This window comes from Ipomoea nil, unplaced genomic scaffold, assembly GCF_001879475.1.
Source record: "Ipomoea nil cultivar Tokyo-kokei standard unplaced genomic scaffold, Asagao_1.1 scaffold1834, whole genome shotgun sequence".
Taxonomy (NCBI): Eukaryota; Viridiplantae; Streptophyta; class Magnoliopsida; order Solanales; family Convolvulaceae; genus Ipomoea; species Ipomoea nil.
In genome coordinates, this window is record NW_017618262.1 from 1,622,358 (window position 1) to 1,644,859 (window position 22,502).

At 37.6% G+C, this 22,502-nt stretch overlaps 4 protein-coding genes and 1 non-coding gene across 5 annotated transcripts; 3 read left to right on the forward strand and 2 right to left on the reverse strand.

Annotated features, from left to right (window-relative positions):
- Positions 1–754: 754 nt before the first annotated feature.
- Positions 755–1,582, forward strand: LOC109193149 (NDR1/HIN1-like protein 12). The gene has a single exon (XM_019343989.1). It carries the CDS (start codon positions 851–853, stop codon positions 1,496–1,498), a length of 648 nt encoding a protein of 215 aa, XP_019199534.1. The 5' UTR covers positions 755–850; the 3' UTR covers positions 1,499–1,582.
- An 8,749-nt stretch (positions 1,583–10,331) lies between these two features.
- On the forward strand, positions 10,332–10,405 carry TRNAI-AAU. The gene has a single exon. It is a non-coding gene; the product is annotated as a tRNA-Ile (tRNA).
- Positions 10,406–11,314: 909 nt separating this feature from the next.
- On the forward strand, positions 11,315–15,014 carry LOC109193212 (transcription factor E2FB-like). The gene is made up of 13 exons (XM_019344064.1): positions 11,315–11,835; positions 12,352–12,517; positions 12,597–12,656; positions 12,781–12,866; positions 12,955–13,043; positions 13,165–13,216; positions 13,297–13,349; positions 13,447–13,497; positions 13,613–13,661; positions 13,753–13,818; positions 13,900–13,976; positions 14,154–14,376; positions 14,462–15,014. The coding sequence occupies exons 1-13, from the start codon at positions 11,701–11,703 to the stop codon at positions 14,672–14,674; spliced, it is 1,320 nt and encodes a 439-aa protein (XP_019199609.1). The 5' UTR covers positions 11,315–11,700; the 3' UTR covers positions 14,675–15,014.
- Positions 14,962–16,184, reverse strand: LOC109193213. The gene is made up of 3 exons (XM_019344065.1): positions 15,806–16,184; positions 15,358–15,540; positions 14,962–15,240 (listed from the first exon to the last, which is right to left on the reverse strand). Exons 1-3 carry the CDS (start codon positions 16,046–16,048, stop codon positions 15,082–15,084), a joined length of 585 nt encoding a protein of 194 aa, XP_019199610.1. The 5' UTR covers positions 16,049–16,184; the 3' UTR covers positions 14,962–15,081.
- A 4,820-nt stretch (positions 16,185–21,004) lies between these two features.
- On the reverse strand, positions 21,005–22,067 carry LOC109192828 (uncharacterized mitochondrial protein AtMg00810-like). Its single transcript, XM_019343530.1, has 3 exons — positions 21,955–22,067; positions 21,516–21,861; positions 21,005–21,418 (listed from the first exon to the last, which is right to left on the reverse strand). Exons 1-3 carry the CDS (start codon positions 22,065–22,067, stop codon positions 21,005–21,007), a joined length of 873 nt encoding a protein of 290 aa, XP_019199075.1.
- Between the last annotated feature and the right edge of the window lie 435 nt (positions 22,068–22,502).

Consider the following 22,502-nt stretch of genomic DNA (forward strand, 5'->3'; position numbering starts at 1 on the left):
CTTAAGAATATTATCAATATAATAAGATTAGCTTAACATATGGTCATGCGGTCTTCTAAGAATTTTAATCTTAATAATAACTAAATCCGTATCTTTCATATATGTCAAATTACAAATTTAAAATATTTTTAATATATTTAATCATTTAATAGTTACTATCATTGATAAGTATATCATCTTAAGTATAAACATAGAATGACATAATAATTTATCATGTTATTAACTTAGACACAATTGTCACTTAGAAGCATGTCCCCATGTCCTATATATAAGGAGAAATTCTCGAGTCTTTAACCTTGCGTAGAAGCATGCTCCCATGTTCTAAAAATATAAGGTCGATGCCTCATTCTACAAACTTACACACCAACACATTATGTTCACTCCATTACACATAACTTCCTTATATATACCTAGCCCACTTGACTTCTTTTTATTATTGAAAAAGTATATAGCTAGCTTACTACTTTGCATTAAACTATATATATTTGTATGACCAAGTTAAGCCCTTCTAAAAATTCAAGATTGCTTAGTTGGGAAGTATTATATGTAAAATTTTCATGATGATTGAACACATGTATATACGTAGAATTAGTTAGCCATCTCTCGTTTTGTTTTTCCCAATTTTTAGTCCTTCCATAAACTACAATAAAATTTAATTTTGACAAATCTTTATCTCGTCTCAAATACTGTCCACTGAATCAGTGAATTAATAAGTCCCGGGGGACAAAACTTTTTCTATATAAGAAACTAAACTCCCAGGCCAACACGTAACGTAGGCACTCACACTATTAACATCTTGGGATCTCTTTCTCCGATCCCATCCTCCCAAAAGCAACTAACCTCCGGCGTCATGTCGGCCAAGGATTGTGCCCACCACCACCGTGAGCGGCGGAAGTTGTACCACCGCCTCTTCCTTGCCCTCTTATGCTCCATAATTCTCATCCTCTTCATCGTCTTCCTCATCTGGCTCATCCTCCGCCCCACCAAGCCCCGCTTCATCCTCCAAGACGCCACCGTCTACAACTTCAACGTCACCGGCGCCGCCGCCACCGGGCTCAACCTCCTGACCACCACCATCCAGGTCACCCTGGCCTCCCGCAACCCCAACGAACGCATCGGCATCTACTACGACCGCCTCGACGTCTACGCCACCTACAGGGGCCAGCAGATCACCCTCCCCACTCTCCTCCCCGCCTCCTACCAAGGCCACAAAGACGTCACCATTTGGTCGCCGTTCCTCAACGGCAACACCGTCCCGGTGGCGCCCTACCTGGGGCTGGAGATCAGCCAAGACCAGAACGCCGGCAGGGTGTTGATCAACATCAGAGTGGATGGACGGATCAGATGGAAAGTTGGGACGTTCATCTCCGGGAGGTATCGTTTGGATGCAAACTGCCCTGCTTATTTGAGCTTCGGAGAGAATTATAGTCCCAACAGTATTTTAGTTGGCTCAACTGCAAAGTATCAATTGGTGCAAAATTGTCACGTTGATGTTTGACTGAGCTTAAGGTTATTGTTTTCTTTAATTTCAAATCATATATGCTATGATTCTCTTTAATTTGAGGTTCGTTTTTCATTAATTGGGAAATTAATTACAACACCATTTGTATGTTAGTTGAAAAAGATTAAAGTTTGAGTTAGGTTATTACTTTGGGCGAGACAAATCTCACCTAATTAATGTGCATTTGATGATTAGTTGTTGTCAAATTATCACGTAAATCAAAACACTTCATATCAAATGATATTTCTGCAAGAGATCAATAGATGTATAGTTGTATAGTATTAATTGTTTATGCTTTGATTACAAGAAAAAAAGTACAAAAGACACGGGTTAAAAATAATTGTTTTTTAGTGGGGTTTAATCTTTAATAACACTTTCTTCAATAACAGTATATTTTCCTTAAAATAACGATTTAAAACCGTTGTCGTCGGTCTTTAACAACTAACACATTTCTCAACATCAGTCTAAAGACAACGATGAGACATATAAGACAATGGTTTAAAATTGTTGTCTTTCAAGTAAGGTCTTTAACAACATAATTTTTTTCTTACATATAATAATTTTTTACCGTTGTGTATGTGCATTTCTCTTGTAGTGATTTGCTTGACTTTAATTACTTTGAGTTAGTTTTTAGTAGTGGAAAATATATTGATTTACCAACAATTAATCTAGTAGAGGGAAGTGTACAAAGGAGGAAAAGGCTGAAGAATCCAAGAAAAGCAAAAGTATATTCAAAGATGGGTTCTTTTCTTGCTTTTGTGCTTGTGAAATTGGTAAGTTATATGATTCCATATATATACTTGGAAGTATCATTAACTAATAATGTAACTTGTCATGCATCTTAACCTACAAGCTATCCTAGTAATTATTATGAGATGGAGAATTTGTGTAGAAGCAAAGAAACAGTTCATGATAGGAAAATGCTATGTGATTGTGATAAATCGTACAAGGGCTCCACACTAGCTTGTCCCACTCGTCCACAATCTACCTAAAAATTAAACCTTTTTCATGCTGCAGGTTGCTATTAAATTTTTTCTGCGACATTGTTTTTTTTTTTTTTAAAAAAAAATTTGAATCGGTTGGCTATAGGAAAATTGAATCATAAAATGAGATTTACCTGGTAGACACCTTTAAATAGTGACTACAAATTTTATTTTAAATAAACTTCAATCAAAATAATTAAAAAGAGACAATTATATATATCTTTTAACTATTTTAGTATTATAAAAAAATATATAAAACAAAATAAAATATGTAACTGACAATATATAGGAAATGAGCTATATTTAATTTATTTGTTAACGTGTTGTAAGTTTGCTTCGTAAAGCATAGGTTGGCTATAATTTCTGGTTTAAATTAAAAAGGTCAGCATATAGGGAATTTATCTTTGGAAATGACGCGAAAATTCACGGGAGAAAACTCAGAAATGCGAGTGGATAGGGAAATGACGCGGTTCCTCAGCTTTAGAATAACTTGGTTTACCTACTTCCACCCACCATGTGGAGTCATGTACATATGGTGTCAATTGTATGAACACTTAGAATGAATCTCAATGAAGCGAATATGGTAGAAATTAATTAATTAAGTTGATTTTGTCGATAATAATTACTTGTGTGTTCGTATTTATCGACTCAAGAAAAAAAAATTGAAGTTTCATGTTAGTTTGCTATAGGTTTCTTTTTATACATAAATTTTTTATTTTAAATACGTACTCATGATTCTGTACAATATAATATTTATTCTTTACAATATAGTATTTATTCTATATTTAGGCCTTGTTTGTTAAATAACTGTTAGCTGATTGGGTTAATTAGATGATATAGCTAGTTGATAACATTAACTGATTGTAGAAAAGTGTTTGATAAATTAGTTGTTAGCAGGTAGCTGTTTAATATAATTTCTTTTCTCAAAAAACTAATTGAAAAAGTTACTTTAAGTTAACATTTTGAAGTACAAAAAGTTAATTAACCAAACACTTATATTGATTTTTAAACCAAGTCAAACAACTAATAATGGTCAAATAAATCAAAATTGACCTATAGGCTATCTATTTTACCAAATAGGGCCTTAATCTTTTTCATCAACTCAAAGAATCAATGCTCCCACAACACCAAAATTCGATCTTATGATCATCCATGTAGTGTGATAACACCTCAATTTTATATTATAGGAATAAGGGTCAAATAGGCCATCGAACTGCACATGATAATACAATTAGGCCACTGAACTCAAAAAACCAACAATTGAGTCCCTAAACTTATCAATTCCTAACAATTCTTCCAATTTGAAGGTCTCCAACAAGTCAACAGGTCATCCTCCAAATTAATTATTTTTTAAAAAATAAAATTTAAAAATTAATTATTAAATTTTAAAAAAAAAAAAAAAACAGATCGGCTGAATTCTGTTTTTTTTAATTATTTAAATAATTAATTTTAAAATTTTATTTTTTAAAAAATAATTAATTTGGGAGGATGACCTGTTAACTTGTTGGAAACCTATAAATTGAAAGAATTGTTTGAAATTGGTTAGTTTAGGGACCTAATTGTTGGTTTTTTAGGTTCAGTGGCCTAATTACATTATCGTGTGCAGTTCGATGGCCTATTTGACCCTGATTCCTATATTATATATAAGCTTTAAAATGGTTCTCCCCTAATCTAATTGACCAACAAGATTGCAACTAATAACAAGTTGTGATAAACTGCGTATCTTTATTAATAGGAATAAGGTTCAAATTGGTCACTGAACGTAATCTGAAAATGCAATTAGGCCACTGAGCGAAAAGAAAAGTGCAATTAGACAACTAAACACTCCAAAAAAGTACAATTTCATCTGATAGCAAGTTACCATTCACTTCAGCAAGTTACCTGCTTACGTGAAAGCTAAGTTGACATTTTGTTTATCATTTTTAATAAATTTTAATAATAAATTTTTAAAAAATTAAAAAGATATTTTTTTTTTAAAAAAAAAAGAAGAAAAAGAGACGGGGTGGCCGCCGGCCACCCCCTTCCCCCTCCCCTCTCTTCCTTCGCTTCTGACGGAGACGAAGGAGGGGAGAAGGGGGTGGCGTGAGACGAAAGACCTGTCTTCGTCTCCGGTCGGAGACTAAAGGAGTTGATTAACATTGCTACGTTTTAGGGAATGATTTAGGACGAAAAATGGTAGCCTAGTGTGTAAGCACAACAATGAACCGCGTGCGTCGAACCCACTTACGAAATAAAATAATAAATTAAAAGGTAGAGATTGGAACGAATACTGGTCTAATGATATCAAACAAAGATTTAGGTTATGAAACTTCACCTTCAGATTCAAGATCAGACTACCAACACCAATTCAGTATACTAACACGCTACTCTTGTGAACCAATGCTAGGCCGAATCGAAACACGAATGTTGTCTCACTCTCGTGACGCTACCAATCCCCATCAATAAGTACGAGTAGTCTTGACCTTCAAAGTTCTTGATGTGGTAAATACGTTGGTGTATGCAAGTAAGATTATACACTGTTAGAAATGTTATTATTTGTTATTATTATTTGTAATCCTAAGTCTAGTCATACCATGTATTAGAATAAGTCTAATATGACTAGGCTATTAGTTAGGAGATAATAGTGGCTTAGTTTAATATACTCTCCTGTATCTCTATTCTGTTTGAACTGAATAACATTTGTTTCTCTAATCTGGTATCAGCCAAACGTCGATCCACTCTCTCTCTCCTTTGTTTCTCTGTTTCGACACACTACCACCGTAAACCTCCCACCACCACCGCAATGTCGTCCAATTCCTCCGAGAGAACAATGTCCGCCGGCGGTGGCTCATCCCCGTCCGGTAACAATCCCCTTACGGGCGCTCATCACTTCATCTCTATGAAGTTAACGTCCCGAAATTTCTTATTTTGGCGTACCCAGCTTGTTCCGTTTCTTCGCGGACAGGACCTGCTTGGCTTTGTGGATGGCACCTCACCGTGCCCGCCTCCCACCATCGCAACAACGACCGGCACCTCCGATTCCGGAACAACAACGGCGGCCCTAACTCCGAATCCGGCGCACAAAGCCTGGGTTCAACAGGATCAGTCGATCCTTTCCCTTCTCATCTCGTCAATGTCTGACGAGGTTCTTCACCTGGCTGTTGGGCGCAACACGGCTGCAGAAGTATGGCAATCCATCTGCACGGCTCTCGGCTCCAGTACCCAAGCAAGATGCCTGAGCTTGCTCGGGCAGTTTCAGTCCTTGCGGCAAGGAGGCACGCCGACATCGGACTATCTCGGCAAAGCCGAATTACTTGTGGAAGCTCTCGCACAGGCTGGGCAGCCCCTCTCCCTACGCAAACAAAATCTTTATGTTCTACGGGGGTTGCGACCGGAGTATCGTGCCTATGCCGCGTCCCTCACCGCCAATACGCCGATATCTCTGCCGCAATTGGCGGATTATTTACAGGCCGCGGACTTCATTCTGGCCGATGACTATCTGCAGGTTGGTGATGGCGTTCCAGCAGCGTCACACTCAGCCATGTACGCAGGGCGTGGACGCGCTGGGCAAGGCAGCGTGCAGGGCAATCACGGCGCTTCGGGCAGTGGCGGACGCCGTGGTCGCGGGGGCCGGAACAGCAACGGTGGACGCGGACGTGGTGGCCGGGGACATCCATGTTGTCAGATTTGTCGGGCAACGGGGCATACCGCAATTTATTGTTATAAGCGGTATACCACTCAACCCCCGGCGCAGGCAAATGTAGCGGTTTCGGGCGATGTACCTTCGATTCCTGTACCACCGGCCGATGCATGGTATCCCGATACGGGTGCCACCGCGCATGCCACACCGGATGCCGGGATGTTGACAAACTCGGAGGACTATGATGGTGCTGACACTCTCAGAGTTGGAAACGGGGCAGGTTTGGCGATCTCACGAATAGGCCATACATCTATCCCATCTAAATCTAAACACTTATTCCTGTCAAACGTGTTACATGTTCCCACATTAACTGTCCCGTTATTATCTGTACAAAAATTCACTAGTGATAATGCGGTTTATTTTGAGTTCCATAACAATTGTTTCTTTGTGAAGGATTCCAAAACCAAGGCCATACTTCTTAAGGGGTCTACAGCTGGCGGTCTGTACAAGCTTCCTGTGTCACGGAGTAAGTTTGCTTTTGTCACTTCTCGTGCAACGCCCGCAGTCTGGCATCGCAGGCTCGGACATCCTCATGTCGTGGTTCAAAATAAAATTCTACAAAGCTGCCCGGTTGAGTCAAATAATGTCAAAAATATTGAGTCATGTAAGGCTTGCCATCTCGACAAGTCATCTCGTTTTAAGCTAGAAAATATTTCAAGTTCGAGTCACAATGTATTAGACTTGCTTTATACAGATATATGGGGTCCCGCACCTGTAGTCTCGTCTAGTGGTTATAGGTACTTTGTACTATTCGTAGACGATTTCACCCGTTTCTGCTGGTTTTATCCATTACGGGTAAAATCAGACATTTATAAAGTTTTTGACGTTTTTCGTGTGTTGGTAGAGCGGCAATTTTCGCGCTCTATCAAATCTATTCAGTCCGACTTAGGGGGTGAATACCGAAAATTAAGTGTCACGTTTCAATCTTTAGGTATTAATCACAGGCAATCGTGTGCTTACACGCACGAGCAGAACGGGAGAGTTGAACGCCGTAACCGCCATATTGTGGAAACCGGGTTAGCTCTCCTCGCCCAAGGCAACGTCCCGCAACAATATTGGGATTTTGCTTTTGAAACTGCCACTTGCCTAATCAATTACCTACCAACCAAAGTTCTAAATTTTGAAAGTCCGTACTCACGTCTCTACAAAAAGCCTCCACCATATCAATTCCTTCGTGTCTTCGGGTGTCAGTGTTACCCCTATCTTCGGCCTTATAATCGGCACAAGATAGAGTACCGCTCCACCCCTTGTGTCTTCCTAGGTTACCTACCGTCCTATAGGGGGTACAAATGTATGGATCTATCTAGTGGGAAAACCTATATATGCCGCCATGTGCGGTTTGACGAATGTGTGTTCCCTTTTACAGGTACAATGCAACAGGTCCCGTCGCCCAATCCATTACCATGGGCTTCTGGTCCTGTTGTCCCGCTGCTACAAGCTCCTGTTCGTGAAACTGGGCCACCTCCTGAACCTGAGCCGGTCCCACTTGCTCAGGAACCTCCTTGCTTGGCCATCACTCACACTGCACCACCTCGGGCTTGGAAACGTGCTCGGGTACACCCTCCGGAGCGAGGGCATGTCATGCGACTTCGGCACATGACTCGATGCACTCCTGAGGTTTTTCAGGCCCTTACGGCGTCGCCAGATCCGACGTGCTATTCTCAAGCAGTTGGGCATCCGCAATGGCGGGATGCTATGGACCAGGAATTCAATGCCCTGCTCCATAATAATACGTGGAAACTTGTTCCACCGGAGCCGACTATGAATATAATCGGGTGCAAATGGGTGTTCCGTACCAAACGCACCGCTGACGGCTCTGTTGAGCGCTACAAAGCCCGGATTGTAGCCAAAGGCTTTAATCAAGTGGCCGGGGAGGATTTTTTCGACACTTTTAGCCCCGTGGTGAAACCCACTACGGTCCGAATCCTGTTCTCTCTTGCAATCTCTCGCCAGTGGACTCTGCGACAATTAGATGTCCACAACGCCTTTCTAAACGGCCACCTGGCTGAGACTGTATACATGAAGCAACCACCTGGGTATGAAGACCCGACTCATCCTGGTCATGTTTGCCACTTGCAACGCTCCCTATATGGCCTAAAATAGGCCCCCAGGGCGTGGTTCAAGTGGCTTCACGATTTCTTAATATCTGCAGGTTTTTCATCATCCAAAACAGATGTCTCTCTTCTACACCACTTCTGGCAGCTCCAAAGTTTATCTACTAGTCTATGTAGATGATATCATTGTAATGGGGCGTGATGCAAGAACTGTGGATACTCTGCTTACTCGACTTGCAACTACCTTTAAAATCCGGGACCTAGGCAAGCCGAGTTTCTTCTTGGGCATCGAGACTATTGACACTGAAGGGGGTTTGGTACTATCTCAGCGGCGATACATGACAGATCTTCTCGGCTGTGCTGGGATGACTGACTGCAAGCCCCTCACTACTCCAGCTGCCGTCACCAAACCGGTAACCCCGTCAGATGAACCGTTTGACAATCCCACACAGTATCGTCGGATAGTAGGGGCGCTTCAGTATCTCACTATTACGCGTCCGGACCTCTCCTTCTCAGTCAACCGATTGTGCCAGTTCATGCATGCACCGACTGTGGACCATTGGGCCTTGGCTAAGCGTGTGTTGCGCTATATCAAGGGTACTCTTGCATATGGATTACGGATCACGCCCTCACCGACTACTACTATACATGCATACTCAAATTCTGATTGGGCCGGTTGCCCTACAGACAGAAAGAGCACAAGTGGTTACGCAGTGTTTCTTGGGGATAATCTCATTTCTTGGCAGTCCAGGAAGCAACGCACTGTAGCCCGCTCGTCTACTGAAGCTGAGTATAAAGCCTTAGCCGACGTTGCGGCTGAGGTGACCTGGGTTGTATCTTTGCTCCGTGAGTTAGGCCTGCATGACAAGCAACCTTCCAGCATTTGGTGTGATAACTTGGGTGCCACGTATCTTTGTGCTAATCCAGTTTTTCACGCACGGACGAAGCATGTCGAGATCGACTACCATTTTGTTCGTGACAAGGTTGCAACCGGGGAATTCATTGTCAACTATGTTTCAACCAAGGATCAGCTCGCCGATGTCTTCACCAAACCGCTTCCAGGACCGCGTTTTGCAGCTCTACGGTCCAAGCTCAATGTGGTTTCTCACCTACCTTGTGCTTGAGGGGGTGTGTTAGAAATGTTATTATTATTTGTAATCCTAAGTCTAGTCATACCATGTATTAGAATAAGTCTAATATGACTAGGCTATTAGTTAGGAGATAATAGTGGCTTAGTTTAATATACTCTCCTGTATCTCTATTCTGTTTGAACTGAATAACATTTGTTTCTCTAATCTACACGTAGGTAAGTGAGCTCGGGTAGTTACACAGTAAGTTGGAGGTTTCCGAGCGTGAGTGTGTTGCTAATGAGAAAGGGAAAATTTGTAAAAGGAAAAAAAAAGGTAAAAAATAACCCGAACATTAAATAAAAACTTAAAGAAAAAAGAAGATAGAGAAAGAACTATATATTTCTGACTAAATTGAGTAAAACCACTATAGTCGATGACTATATTGGATATTAACTCGATAGATAATCAAAATACCACACTCAAACATAAAGTCAAATGATTGTTCTCTAACTATAATTGTCAAAAAATCATTGTCTAAAACATCAAATATGAAGTCTTAAACATATGATAATTTAAACTTAGACATATATAAAAATATGATTAATCTAAACTCAAAAATTCAGATTGCACATAAACCAAAAAAACATAATTGTGAAAAAATCATTGATTAATCTTAAATATAACAATATGGTATTCAAATTGCACATTAACAAATCAGACTTGACCGAAAAATTACATCAAAGCACTATATATATATATATATATATATATATATATATATATATATATATATATATATTAAGCGAATTAGCACATTAATATGAAGGATCATGTAATTAAAAAATTTATAATATTTATTAGTCCTAACACACAATTATACATAATTGATGCATATTGAACAGAAAATTCAGAAAATAACTTGAATTGTAGCAGTAAAGAGGTTGAACTTCACATACAAATCAAATAAAATCATAGCAATAATATATTGTATATAAAAAATTAACAACATCAGTAATATATTTATATAAAAAAAATTAACTAGATGGCCTATTAGCTCAGTTGGTTAGAGCGTCGTGCTAATAACGCGAAGGTTGCAGGTTCGTGACCTGCATGGGCCAATTCTTATATTTTTTCATATTTACCAATAAATAAAATTCCATCAATAATAATAATAATAAAATTCCAATAAATCGTTTGGGCTGCTTTCATTCTGAAATGGGTCAGTTCGACTCTTTTGTGGACGATTAATTCAGAAGATGTAAGCGATATGAAAGGCCCGGCCCGAAATTTGCGCGCGGAGGGCGATTCGCGCCTTACAACGGTAGCGATATTTTGGCGCGTAGTGGTCTTCCCACAACCTGCAGTCCTCCACCTATCTCTAACGGACCAAACGCTATCACAAATACTATACTTACAAAATAAAAATATAATTATCTCAACATCAATTAGATTTATATAACACTTTATTTTTTATGTATAATTTGTGAGTTATTATCAAATAAAAATAAAATTTATTTAGTGTACATCATTAAGTAGTTGTTATGTGTTTCTCTTCACTCAAAAGATATTAATAATTAATTTCATATGAAATTCTTGTATATAATACTTTCCAATATAAATATAAATTCTGTTATGAATCAACGAAACTTATACTTTCACTAGTACTTTTTCATGATATATTTATTTCACGTAAAACAGTTTCACACAAGTTATGCAATATCATATCAATTCCAGTATTAGTTCCTAAACTGTTACATATTTTTAAATTTATAATTCTTGAGTTTACAATTAAATTTAATTATTTTTAAATTTGATGAGTAAAAGCAATAAAGTCTATAATCTCTAACCTACACCTTTAAACTTTCCATTATAAAATTTTATAAAGAAAGGGGGAAAAAGAAAGTAAATTCAAAGCATCAATCAAAAAAATCATAGAAGTTTTGAGGTTGAGTAGTAAAGAAATCATAGGACTTTGATTACAGCTAATCCTAATCAATAATGGCATCATTAGATGAAGATTGAAAAGGTACTTTGGAGTTTTGTCCATATTTATATGACAACACAGAGAAAGAAGTGCTTGTGCTTCCCTCCATATCTGTATCCGAACCAAATTCCCAACCTCAACCTCAACTCCACACCACACCACTTTCCCTCGTTTTCTTCTTCTCCTCTCTCTCTCTCTTCCCGCTTTTTCTATTCCCAGATCTCATCTCCTCACATCTTCTGCTCTCCGATTCCCTTCTCTATTCTCCTCTCATTCAATTCCCCTCACCCAAAATCGCTTTTTTAAACCCTTTTCTTTAGAGTTTTAATGAATTTGTACTTCCCTCCACAAAGTTGAATTGACAAAAAAGAAAAAGAAAAAGAAAATCAAGAATCGAGAAGAAGAGCTTCTTGTTTTACAGAGAGGATCATGCAGCAGCAGCAACAAGCAATCAAGCGGCGGCAGCAGCTGCCCTTCACGGCGGCGAAGCCGCCCTTTGGGGACTACCACCGATTCGCCGCTCTCCCTCCTCAAGCACCGGAAGGCATCGTTGTCAAGACTCCGGTGAGCCTTCCAGTTTTTGCTCCCCAGATTGACTGTATTTTTTCTTGGACTGTAGTGACTGTTTAATTTAAAGTGGTTTTTGTTGGAATCTGCAGCAATGTTTTTCAGTCTAACTCTGTATTTGTTTTCTTGATTGAGACTTTGTGACAATGTGGGATCTTTCTAGTTGAATTGTTGCTATCATGCTTTCTTTTTTTGGTTAATCTGTAAGCGATTGTGTGATCCCTGTACTGACCACAAAGTTTGCACCTTTTTTTTGTTCATTCAGTGATGATCACAATTTATGTATATTCTTTTATTGGTGACTTGAGCCACACTGATTTTGGTTTATGTAATTTGTTTTCTAAACCTAAGTGCCAGTGAACTGTATGTTAATATACTATTGAGATCATTCTACACTTGATGACTTATTCTTCCATCAAAGTTGCTTTCAATGGCACTGCTGAGTGACATGAAGTAAAGGGTGATAGCTATTTTACTTTCCTAATCCTATTATTGTTCTTTCGGTTTGACCAGCCTTTGAAGCGGAAGAACGAGACAGCCAAGAACAGTCTGGGTTCTGGATATTATGGTGCCAATAGTCCGTTTCAAACACCTGTTTCAGGAAAAGCGGGAAAGGCTCAGAAATCATCTAGGACATCAAAAGCCAACATATCTGCATTTCAAACTGCTGGGAATGCTGGTAAGTTTACTACACAGATATCGGTTTTTGGATATCAGATCGATGGGAGAAAGTAACTTTAGCTGTTCTGTATCTACAGAATCCCCTTCTAGCAACAATGCCACTCCAATTGGTCCTTGTCGGTATGATAGCTCCCTAGGTAATCAAGTGCTTTCTTGATTGTGGATGTTTCTAGTCGTGTTCATTTATATTCTTGGGTTGCTTGTGGTATTGAATTGAGGTACCAAAGTAAATATTGACAGTATCATTCGACTCTCACTCAGGCCTCTTGACAAAGAAGTTCATTAATCTGATCAAACATTCTGAAGATGGCATTCTGGATCTAAACAAAGCTGCTGATACACTAGAGGTGATAAAAACTTTTCTTGGTTCTCTTTATATTTACCTGATGAAGTTCTACGAGCTAAAAACTGAAACAATTTTTATTCTTCAATCAGGTGCAAAAGAGGCGTATCTATGACATCACGAATGTCCTGGAAGGCATCGGCCTAATAGAAAAGAAATTAAAGAATAGAATTCAATGGAAGTACGATAATGCCTCTCAAATCTTTAATTTTTTTTAAAAAGACAAAAAAGCTAATGCTAAACTTGCCTCGAGGCTTTTTCAGCAAATGAAAAGTGGCTAATAAAGTGAATTGGTTACACAGGGGCCTAGATGTGTCAAGAACGGGAGAAGATGAAGGTGTTGCAAGCTTACAAGTGAGCGTCATTACTCTTTTCTTTATTTTCTTTTGATAATTTAATTGATTTGTTCACCTGTACTGTGCTCCCTTTTGCAGGCAGAAGTGGAGAACTTGACCTTGGAAGAACGTAGAATAGATGAACAAATCAGGTTCTATTATAAAGATAAAGACTTTAGGATATATATTTGAAATTACTGTGATTTAACCATGATTGTGCTGACGCTATGCAACATTAACTTATTTTAGAGAAATGCAAGAAAGATTGAGGGACCTGAGTGAAGATGAAAACAATCAAAGGTACCTCTTCTTTAACGTATTCATCAGCTCTGTAGTTTCATTTTCAAATAGGTTCTTAATGCATTTAATTGCTCATTCTTTTTCGTTCTTCTGTCCTGCAATTTTCTTCTATCAGGTGGCTTTTTGTCTCTGAAGAAGATATTAAGAATATACCGATTTTTCAGGTATGCATAGTTTGTAACTGCACTGCTTCTATTGTGTCCTATATGCTTATATTACTCAACTGTGCTAAAACAAAAATCTAAATTTTGTCAGGATCAAACACTAATAGCAATTAAAGCTCCACATGGAACCACATTAGAAGTCCCGGATCCTGACGAGGTTCTGGCTACACTTATTTATGGGTTCTTTTCTCGCTTCTTTTATCATTTAGTCTCTTATTTTCTTTATTAATTTTGGCAGGCTGTTGATTATCTTCAGAGGAGGTATAGAATAGTTCTTCGCAGCACCATGGGGCCCATAGATGTTTATCTTGTCAGGTACATGTGCTTCTTCCTAGAACAATAGACTTTACATTATGAAACCTGGGGACTGTATTCAATGCCAGATAGAGGGCCATAGCATTCAATTTCTCTTTAAAGACACTATATTTCTGTGAAGTGATTGAATATCTGATCAAAGTCTCTGCCTTTTTTGGCTGAACTTCAATTTTTTAGTCAATTTGAGGAAAAGTATGAGGAGATGGGTGCAGTTGCAGCACCACCAAACAACCCTTCGACATCAGGTGCCGATAATAATGCCACTGCAAAATTGGAAATTGAGAAGAGCAGAGTAAATGAAGTAGAGAGGCAGGAAAATGAAACAGAAACAATCCCCTCGGATCTTGGTACCTCAGAGGATTTCATGGGTGGAATCATGAAAATCGTTCCCGATATTGATGTAAGTTTTCACTATCTTTCATGTGAGAACACTTGAGTTATGTTGGTTTCCAGATTCTAACGTTTTTCGTTTCTGGCCTTCCCAGAATGAAACAGATTACTGGTTCATGTCAGATCACACTGGAATCACTGCTATCTGGGAAGACTCTCACTTAGCCGACTTAGCCAGCTTTGACTGGAGTGACTTGATAACAGTTAATGAAGATCACGCTACAACTAATGTCAGTACTCCACACGCCCAAACTTCACCTCCCACTTTCCCCGAACTGCCTTGTGCAACTAATACTACCATAAGCTGAATGTTATCTGCTGGCAATTCCCGGTGACTCAAAATAACGGTTGCTCCAAGTATATAAAGATTCTTACTTTATTATTTCTCTTGCCCCCCTTCGAACGAGTCTGAATAGAGAAGGAATTGTATCCATTCTATGCATTTCTAGAGGGAAAGTTGCCTTGAGGCTGGGAATGAAACATGTATCTGAGTCTTCCTGTACAGTGATCTATTACCTTGTAACTAGCAATAAGATTAGTTTTAGGAGATTTCCCAGTTTAGCTCTGTATTATCTCATCTTGTACCTTCAAACTGTTAAACATGACAAATTCAATTATAACTTTCTCTAATGAATGTTTCTACCACAAGTTGAATGATTTACAGGATGCATAGTACATACATATGCATATATAAGTATGTATCTCTTTATCAAGATTACTTCTCTTTATCAACTTTCTTTTCTATCCAGCTAGCAACAATGGGAGTAAGAGCAACAGTAGGTGGAAACCTTATAGGCGACGCGGCCTTGTGGGCAGCATAAGCCAACGCGAAAGTCCCAACTTTCTCACCCGTCTCATTAGGTGAAATCCCGACCTGCAAATCATCAGAACGCCTCGTTTGTCAATTTTGAGCTTATATATATATATAAAATATAAATATGTAAGCAGTTTCAGTCGAGATCGATTATGGAATTCAAAGAGGGAAGTTCACCTTCTGTAGCAATGCTTGCACATCAACTCCAGCACTGATGAGGGCATAGCAGAGGCCAAAAGATATCAAGGAGAGAGTAATGGAGGTAGCCAGGTATGCTCCTCCATATTTTGCCAAAAGCTCCTTTGCTTGGTCCCCTTTTGACTTATTTTCCTGGTTATCTTCATCTTTTGAATTGAATATCTACAATGGTTAATTAAATTACAGTCTGATTATTATGACCAATGAATCAACCTAGAAAGACCCATCAAGCTAAACTAGCATATGCTGGCATGCTGCTATGAACAATTGTCAGAAAAGATAGGACTTTCTTGAACAGAGAAGCAGAATCCAAATACCCAAAATCTGATAGGGAAAGAAATCAAATAATCAATATTATACCATCTAAAAGATTTCCCAGACCTTAAAAAGACCCAGTTCATGATCATAATTCATAAATGAATTTTACCTTCCAGAGACCTGCTTCTAGGCCATATTTCTTGGTGACTTCCTCTGCAGATGTCTGGGATTTGATTTCCTCTGTTTTCTCCTTCACAGCCCTCACTTTGAGCTTACTGAAACTGGGCTTGGAATTTGCAGAAGAGCTTGATGCCCTGTTTGGTTTTCCAGAACTCAGGGGAGCCCCAGGAGGGGAAGAGAAGAGTGCAGTTTTAGTGTAGTAGTGAGAAGGGAGGTGCAGATGAGCGGCCATTGTTAAAAGTAGCTAAAGAACTATCTCTTCTGGTTGTTTTAACTTTGTTATCCAAACATGGCCTTGATACTTTCTTCCTGGACAGAGAGAGAACAATTTTCAGATGGAGAGAGAGACAAGTTACACTATTTCTGACCTGTGTTTATTGAACCAAACAGAGATCAGTGATTCCGATATTGGGCTTCAAAATTTTGGGCTCTCGCTAAAGTAACAGATATGTAGGCCCAAACCCCAAGTTTCCACTGTCCAAGGACCAATCATTATTATGTGGACCATGGTCATACAAGTTGTGTAGACCATATTTTGTATATTGTAAAATAATGTACATTCAGTACAAAAATAATGTACATTGTATTCAGGGGATGTACATTACATTATATTGTATAATGTACATTCAGTACGAAAATAATGTACATTTAATATATTAAAAATGTATTTTTTGTTATGGTCCACATAACAATGTGTGGACCATAGTCCACACAATAATTTGCCCTAATGGACCCCAAGTTTTCATTGTCCATTTAAAGGGCTTATACATCATAGGGAGTGTCTGGTAAATAGTTGTTAGATGATTGAGTTAGCGAGTTTGATTAGTTGATAACATTAGTTGATTGTAGAAAGCTGTTTGATAAATTGGTTGTTAGTTGATAGTTGATTACATGCAAAATGACTTTCTCAAAAAATTTATTGAAAAAGTTACTTTGAGCAGTTTTTTGAATTTTACCGTTTTGGAGCAATAAGCTGTTACAAAAAGCTAATTAATTAAACACTTATTTTGACTGTTTAACCAAATCAAACAACTAATAGTGATCAAATAAACCAAAATTAGCTTATAAACTAACTATGTTACCAAATAGGGCTTATATCGTCGATCACTAACACACAAGTTCATTTTTATTGTACTACATGTTCATTTTTAGTATATATATTATATTTTGAAATATGTTCATTTTTAATGTACATTCTAAAATACATTAAAAATAAACTAAAAATGCAAAAATTATATTGTGCACAAGGGTCCACCTTACATGGTGGACATAATAAAAAAATGAAGTCTTAATGGCACCAACCAATTCATTATATTTAATAACATTAATCTTGTATTATGTTCATATTGTTTTTTTTTTTTTTTTTTTTTTTTTTTTGGAAAGATGTTCATACTGTTTTTATATGTTCATAAAAACAAAGCTTAATGTACATAATAAGATACGTTATATCTATTTCTATTCACTTTGTAGTAAATTCATAACGTTTCTTTTATATGCCATAAAAATAAAGCTTAATATACATAAACAATACACTGCAGACACATTATGTTTAATCAATCGTTATGCTATGGACCCGTGTCCAGCATGCATGCTGGACACGGGTAACAGTGCCGTTAGGCACTGTTATATCTTTTTTTTAAAAAAAAAAATTACAGACTGCTTCGTTATAGGAGTATATGTTCATAATTTTATTACTATATGTTAATAACTGTACATTCATAACTCCATAACTGTACATTCATAACTCCATAATTGTACATTCATAATTTTCGAAACTCTATGTTCACAATTTTAGAGCTCTATGTTCATAATTTTATCACTATATGTTCATAGGGGTGTTAGCGAACAGAGCTTTCGGCAAACTACTCGTGTTCGTGTTCGGTAAGCGTTCGTTTATGTTCGTTTGTTAAGGTAAATGAACATTAACAAACAAAATTTAGAGCTCGGTTAATAAACGAACAGAGCTTGAACAGTTGTAAGCTCGTTTGCTAAGAGATCGTGAACAAGTTCGTTTGTGTTCATTTACTAATGTTTGTGAACAAGCTCGTTTATGTTCGTTTAATAATGTTCGTGAACAAGCTCGTTTGTGTTCGTTTAATAATGTTCGTGAACATGTTCACAAACATATATTATATTATATTATATTACTTTTGTAGTTGTGTTGTTTGTTTGATTATTGTTCGTGAACGTATATTATTTATTGTTCACGAACGAATTGTGATCATGAACATGTGCAAGTGTTTTTTTATTAAGTATTCATGAACGTAAATGAATATGTTCGTGAACGTGCTTGTTAAAGAACATGTTTGTGAACGTGTTTGTTAACGTTAACGAACACGTTTGCGAACGTGTTCACGAACGTTAACAAACACGTTCGCGAACATGTTCGTTAACGTTAACGAACACGTTCGTGAACATGTTCGCGAACGTTAACAAACACTAACGAACGCTTAACAAACGAACACAAACAGGATTTTCAAAAACCTTAACAAACGAACACGAACACGAACACTCCAAATTCCTTAACAAACGAACACGAACAACCTCCGTTCGTTTATGTTCGGTTCGTTAACAGCCCTATATGTTCATAATTGTAAGTTCACAATGTCAGAGCTCTTTGTTCATAATTCGATCAATAACTGTACATTCATAATTCCATAACTGTAGATTCATAATCTCATAACTGTAGATTCATAACTCCATAACTGTACATTCATAATCTTCGAAGCTCTATATTCACAATTTTAAAGCTCCATGGTCATAATTTTATCACTATATGTTCATAATTGTAAGTTCATAATGTTAGAGCTCTGTGTTCATAATTTCATAATTGCATAACTGTACATTCATAACGGCATAACTGTACATTCATAATCCAAAAAAAATAATAATAACGCCGTTAACGGCAAAACACGCGCGATTTTTTTTTTTTTTAATAACTAAATGACGCGTTTTTTTTTTTTTTTTTGAAAAACGACGTCGTTTTGGACTCATTGTGGACACGGGTCCAGGGCATAATTTGCCATGTTTAATAGCATTCATCTTTTACTATGTTTACAAAATTTGCTCTATATGATTATAAATCTAAGCCTTAGTATACATAAACAGTTAAACACTAAACTCTTGATAAATCATATTATATATTTTTTTAACTCTGTAGTAAATTCATTCACAAAACAAAGCTTAATATACATAAACTTTATACTAATTAAAATATTGACTTCATGTACCTATATTTATTTTTTTTTAAAATTATCATGAAAGAGCTTTTTAATGATATTTTTTTATACATTAATTTTATTTGTATAAAAAGACAAATAAAAAATAAATTTAAGTTCGAAAAATATTTGAGTAAAAATAGTAATGTCTTGGGTGAACGTAGCAACCCTTTGAATTTCTAACTCTAAGGGTCCTCCACTACACCCTAGACCGACAGAAACATGCATGAGTTTATCTACAAATAGAATAATTGTATGCCTCTATAATTTTAATAGGTGAATTACAGATTTTTTTTTTTTAAAAAAAATCAATCATTTAACTGAATTTAATTTGTTTTAGTTCAACAATTTAGTCAAATTTTTGCAAATTACATTCTTTGATGCTATCATAATTTAATCAAATAAACCCCACCTAAGAATGACCAAAGTTTACTGTGTAATAACATAAGCTTTTGTTAATCAAGTTCCCATTATATTATCCTGCTAGTTATTTTAATATGAATAGTAATAAGATCATATAGGACTTGTATGTATTCGATCAAACCTTATTGGATGGATAAAGGGATTATTTGACCTAATTCTTCCTGAATAGGAGTAGTAGAATCCTTATCTACTTAAAATTATGATTAAGAAAGACATATAACCTATCTATGATACCAATATATAATCCCATGAGTCCATAAACTTAATGTACAAAAACCTTACTGTATAAATTTTTAGAAGATATGAATTCGACTACCAACCGGAGTCTGCTCCGCCACAGCTCCTCCTCCGGAGCAACCCAAAGTCGCCGTCGCCGCCCCCGCCCCCGCAGCCCTTCTCCAACTCGATACAAATACATTTCTTTAGAGGACATACTAACCCCTTCTTCAACTCCATACAAGTACACTTCTTTAAAGGACATATTATCCCCAACGTCGACGTGCACCGGAGACCCTAGTCTCAACCGCCGGGATGCACATCTACGGCCGACCATGCGTCATCATCGCCGGCGGAGTAAGATGCGTAGGGTCAGAGAAGTTATGTTTTGTCGCCCTTTTCGCTGCGTCGCTCGGAAGATCAGTAGTGCCTGCTCAACTCTCTCAACTTTCTTTGCTTCCTGCGCCGGCGCCGGCGCCGGTGACAGTGACAGTGAAAGCTAGCAGAAGTACTACCCATTTTGGTCATTTGCATAATCTCTCTCTGTTGATTGTTGCATGCATGGATGAAGAGTTCTTTATCAAAGGGGTAAATACAGTTAGTTTTAGTCTTAGTAAATTTGGAAGGATATTTTGTAATACAATGCTGAAACTTTCTTGTTCTTTCTAAGGTAATATATGTTTTATACTTTTTCAATTGTAGTTTCTTATTCTTTCCAAGGTAATATATGTTTTATATATACTTTCTCAATTATAGTTATACAGGTAAATTCTAATATTTTGAAAAAAAGAGAATTGTATAAATATGTGTTGGATTTTCCATAGAGAAAGAATTGGGGAAGAAGTGAATGTGAAAGTATATTGAATGAAAGATCAAAAGTGTATTACATACTCTATATATATACAAGCTAGTCAACTAACTGATTTGCAAAAGTAGAAAGCTAAACAGTGTTAACTAACAAACTAATCTCTTCAACTAACTCTTGTCTGACCTGCTGTATGTGTGTGTTGACACCCCCGTAAGCTGGAAGATACATATTATGTAGCAAATAAGATTATGGAAACTATTCCGTGCAAGGGGTTTTGTAAAGACATCTGCAAGCTGATTAGAGTTGGAGGTAGACATGTAGAAGTTTTAGGACTCCTTTTTATAGCTTTTTCCTTACTAAGTGGCAATCTAACTCAATATGTTTTAATTTGTTCTTTCATGGAACACATGGTTCTCAATTATGGCAATGGCAGATTTGTTGTCACAATAAGCTGAAGGATTTTCAGTCACCCCTAAGTCTTGCAGAAGGTACAGAAGCCATTGAAGCTCACATGCGGTAGATGCTAAAGCTCTGTATAGAGGAACTCCTTGAGATTGTGACTTGCTTTTTGGATTTCCAAGATACCAGTGAGGTGGCTCTGTATCAGAGGAGTATCAGAGGAACTCCTTGAGATTGTGACCTGCTTTTTGGATTTCCAAGATACCTCCAGTGTAACTGATCTCTTGGTGTCTGAACAAGCATCCCAGTTTGAATTAGTGAATCCCTTCCGTTGTAAAGAAGACTTTGCTGAGAAGAATCCCCATCCCTTCAGCTGTAAGGAAGAAGACTTTGCTGAGAAGAAGATACCCTGACCTGGGGCTGCCTTAATGTATCTTAGAATTCTGTGAGCTGCTTGCATATGTATGTTGGTAGGACAATCTAAAAATTGAGATAATTGTTGGGTGGCATACTTGCATATGTATGTTGGTAGGACAATCTAAAAATTGAGATAATTGTTGGGTGGCATAGCTAATGTCAGGCCTTGTGATTGTTAGATACAATAGCTTTCCCACAAACCTTCTATATTGAGAGACATCTTCAAGTTTTTCACCAATGTCTTTGCTGAACCTTGCTGAGGTAGCCATAGGTGTTTTTGCTGGCTTGCAGTCTGTACAGTCTGTAAATATTGTTTCCTCCAAGAGTTCTAATGCATATTTTCTTTGTGTCATGGAAATTCCAGAGCTATTCTTTGCAATCTCTAACCCAAGAAAGAACCTCAAGAAGCCTAAATCTTTAATATGAAAGACATTGTCTAAATGCCTTTTGATCGGCTGAACTTGATTTGGACTTGCTATTACAACATCATCAACATAGACAAGTAGGGCCACAAAATTATCTCCTTCACCTTTGAGAAATAGAGAGGAATCAGATAGAGCTTGCCTGAAACCCATATGTAACAACTCTTGAGTCAGCTTCATATTCCACTGTCTACTTGCTTATTTTAAACCATAGAGGCTTTTTATCAATCTGCACACCTGACCAGGTTTTTGAGGGGTAAAACTAGGAGAGAGTTTCATGTAGACTTCTTCAACTAGGTCACCATGAAGAACCGCATTGTTGACATCTAGTTGGTGTAGAGTCCGCATTGTTGACATCTAGTTGGTGTAGAGTCCATCCTTTAATAGCAGCCACTGCCAGTAGCATTCTTATGGTGGTTCCACTGCCAGTAGCATTCTTATGGTGGTTATTTTTGCAACAGGACTGAAGGTGTCCAAATAATCCAGGCCATGAGTTTGTGTGTACCCTTTTGCAACCAGCCTAGCCTTGTGTCTCTTTATGGTGCCATCAGCTTTAAGCTTGGTTTTGTACACCCATTTGCAGCCTATGGGTTCTTTGTTAGGAGGAAGTTCTGTCAGTCTCCATGTGTTATTGGCTTGCAAAGCATTGATTTCATCCTCCATTGTCTTTCTCCAACAACTTTCCTTTATAACTTCATTGTATATCTTGGGTTCTTTGGTTATCAGGGCATTTACTGCAAAAGCCTTAAATTTTTTAGATAACCTATCATAAGATAGAACATT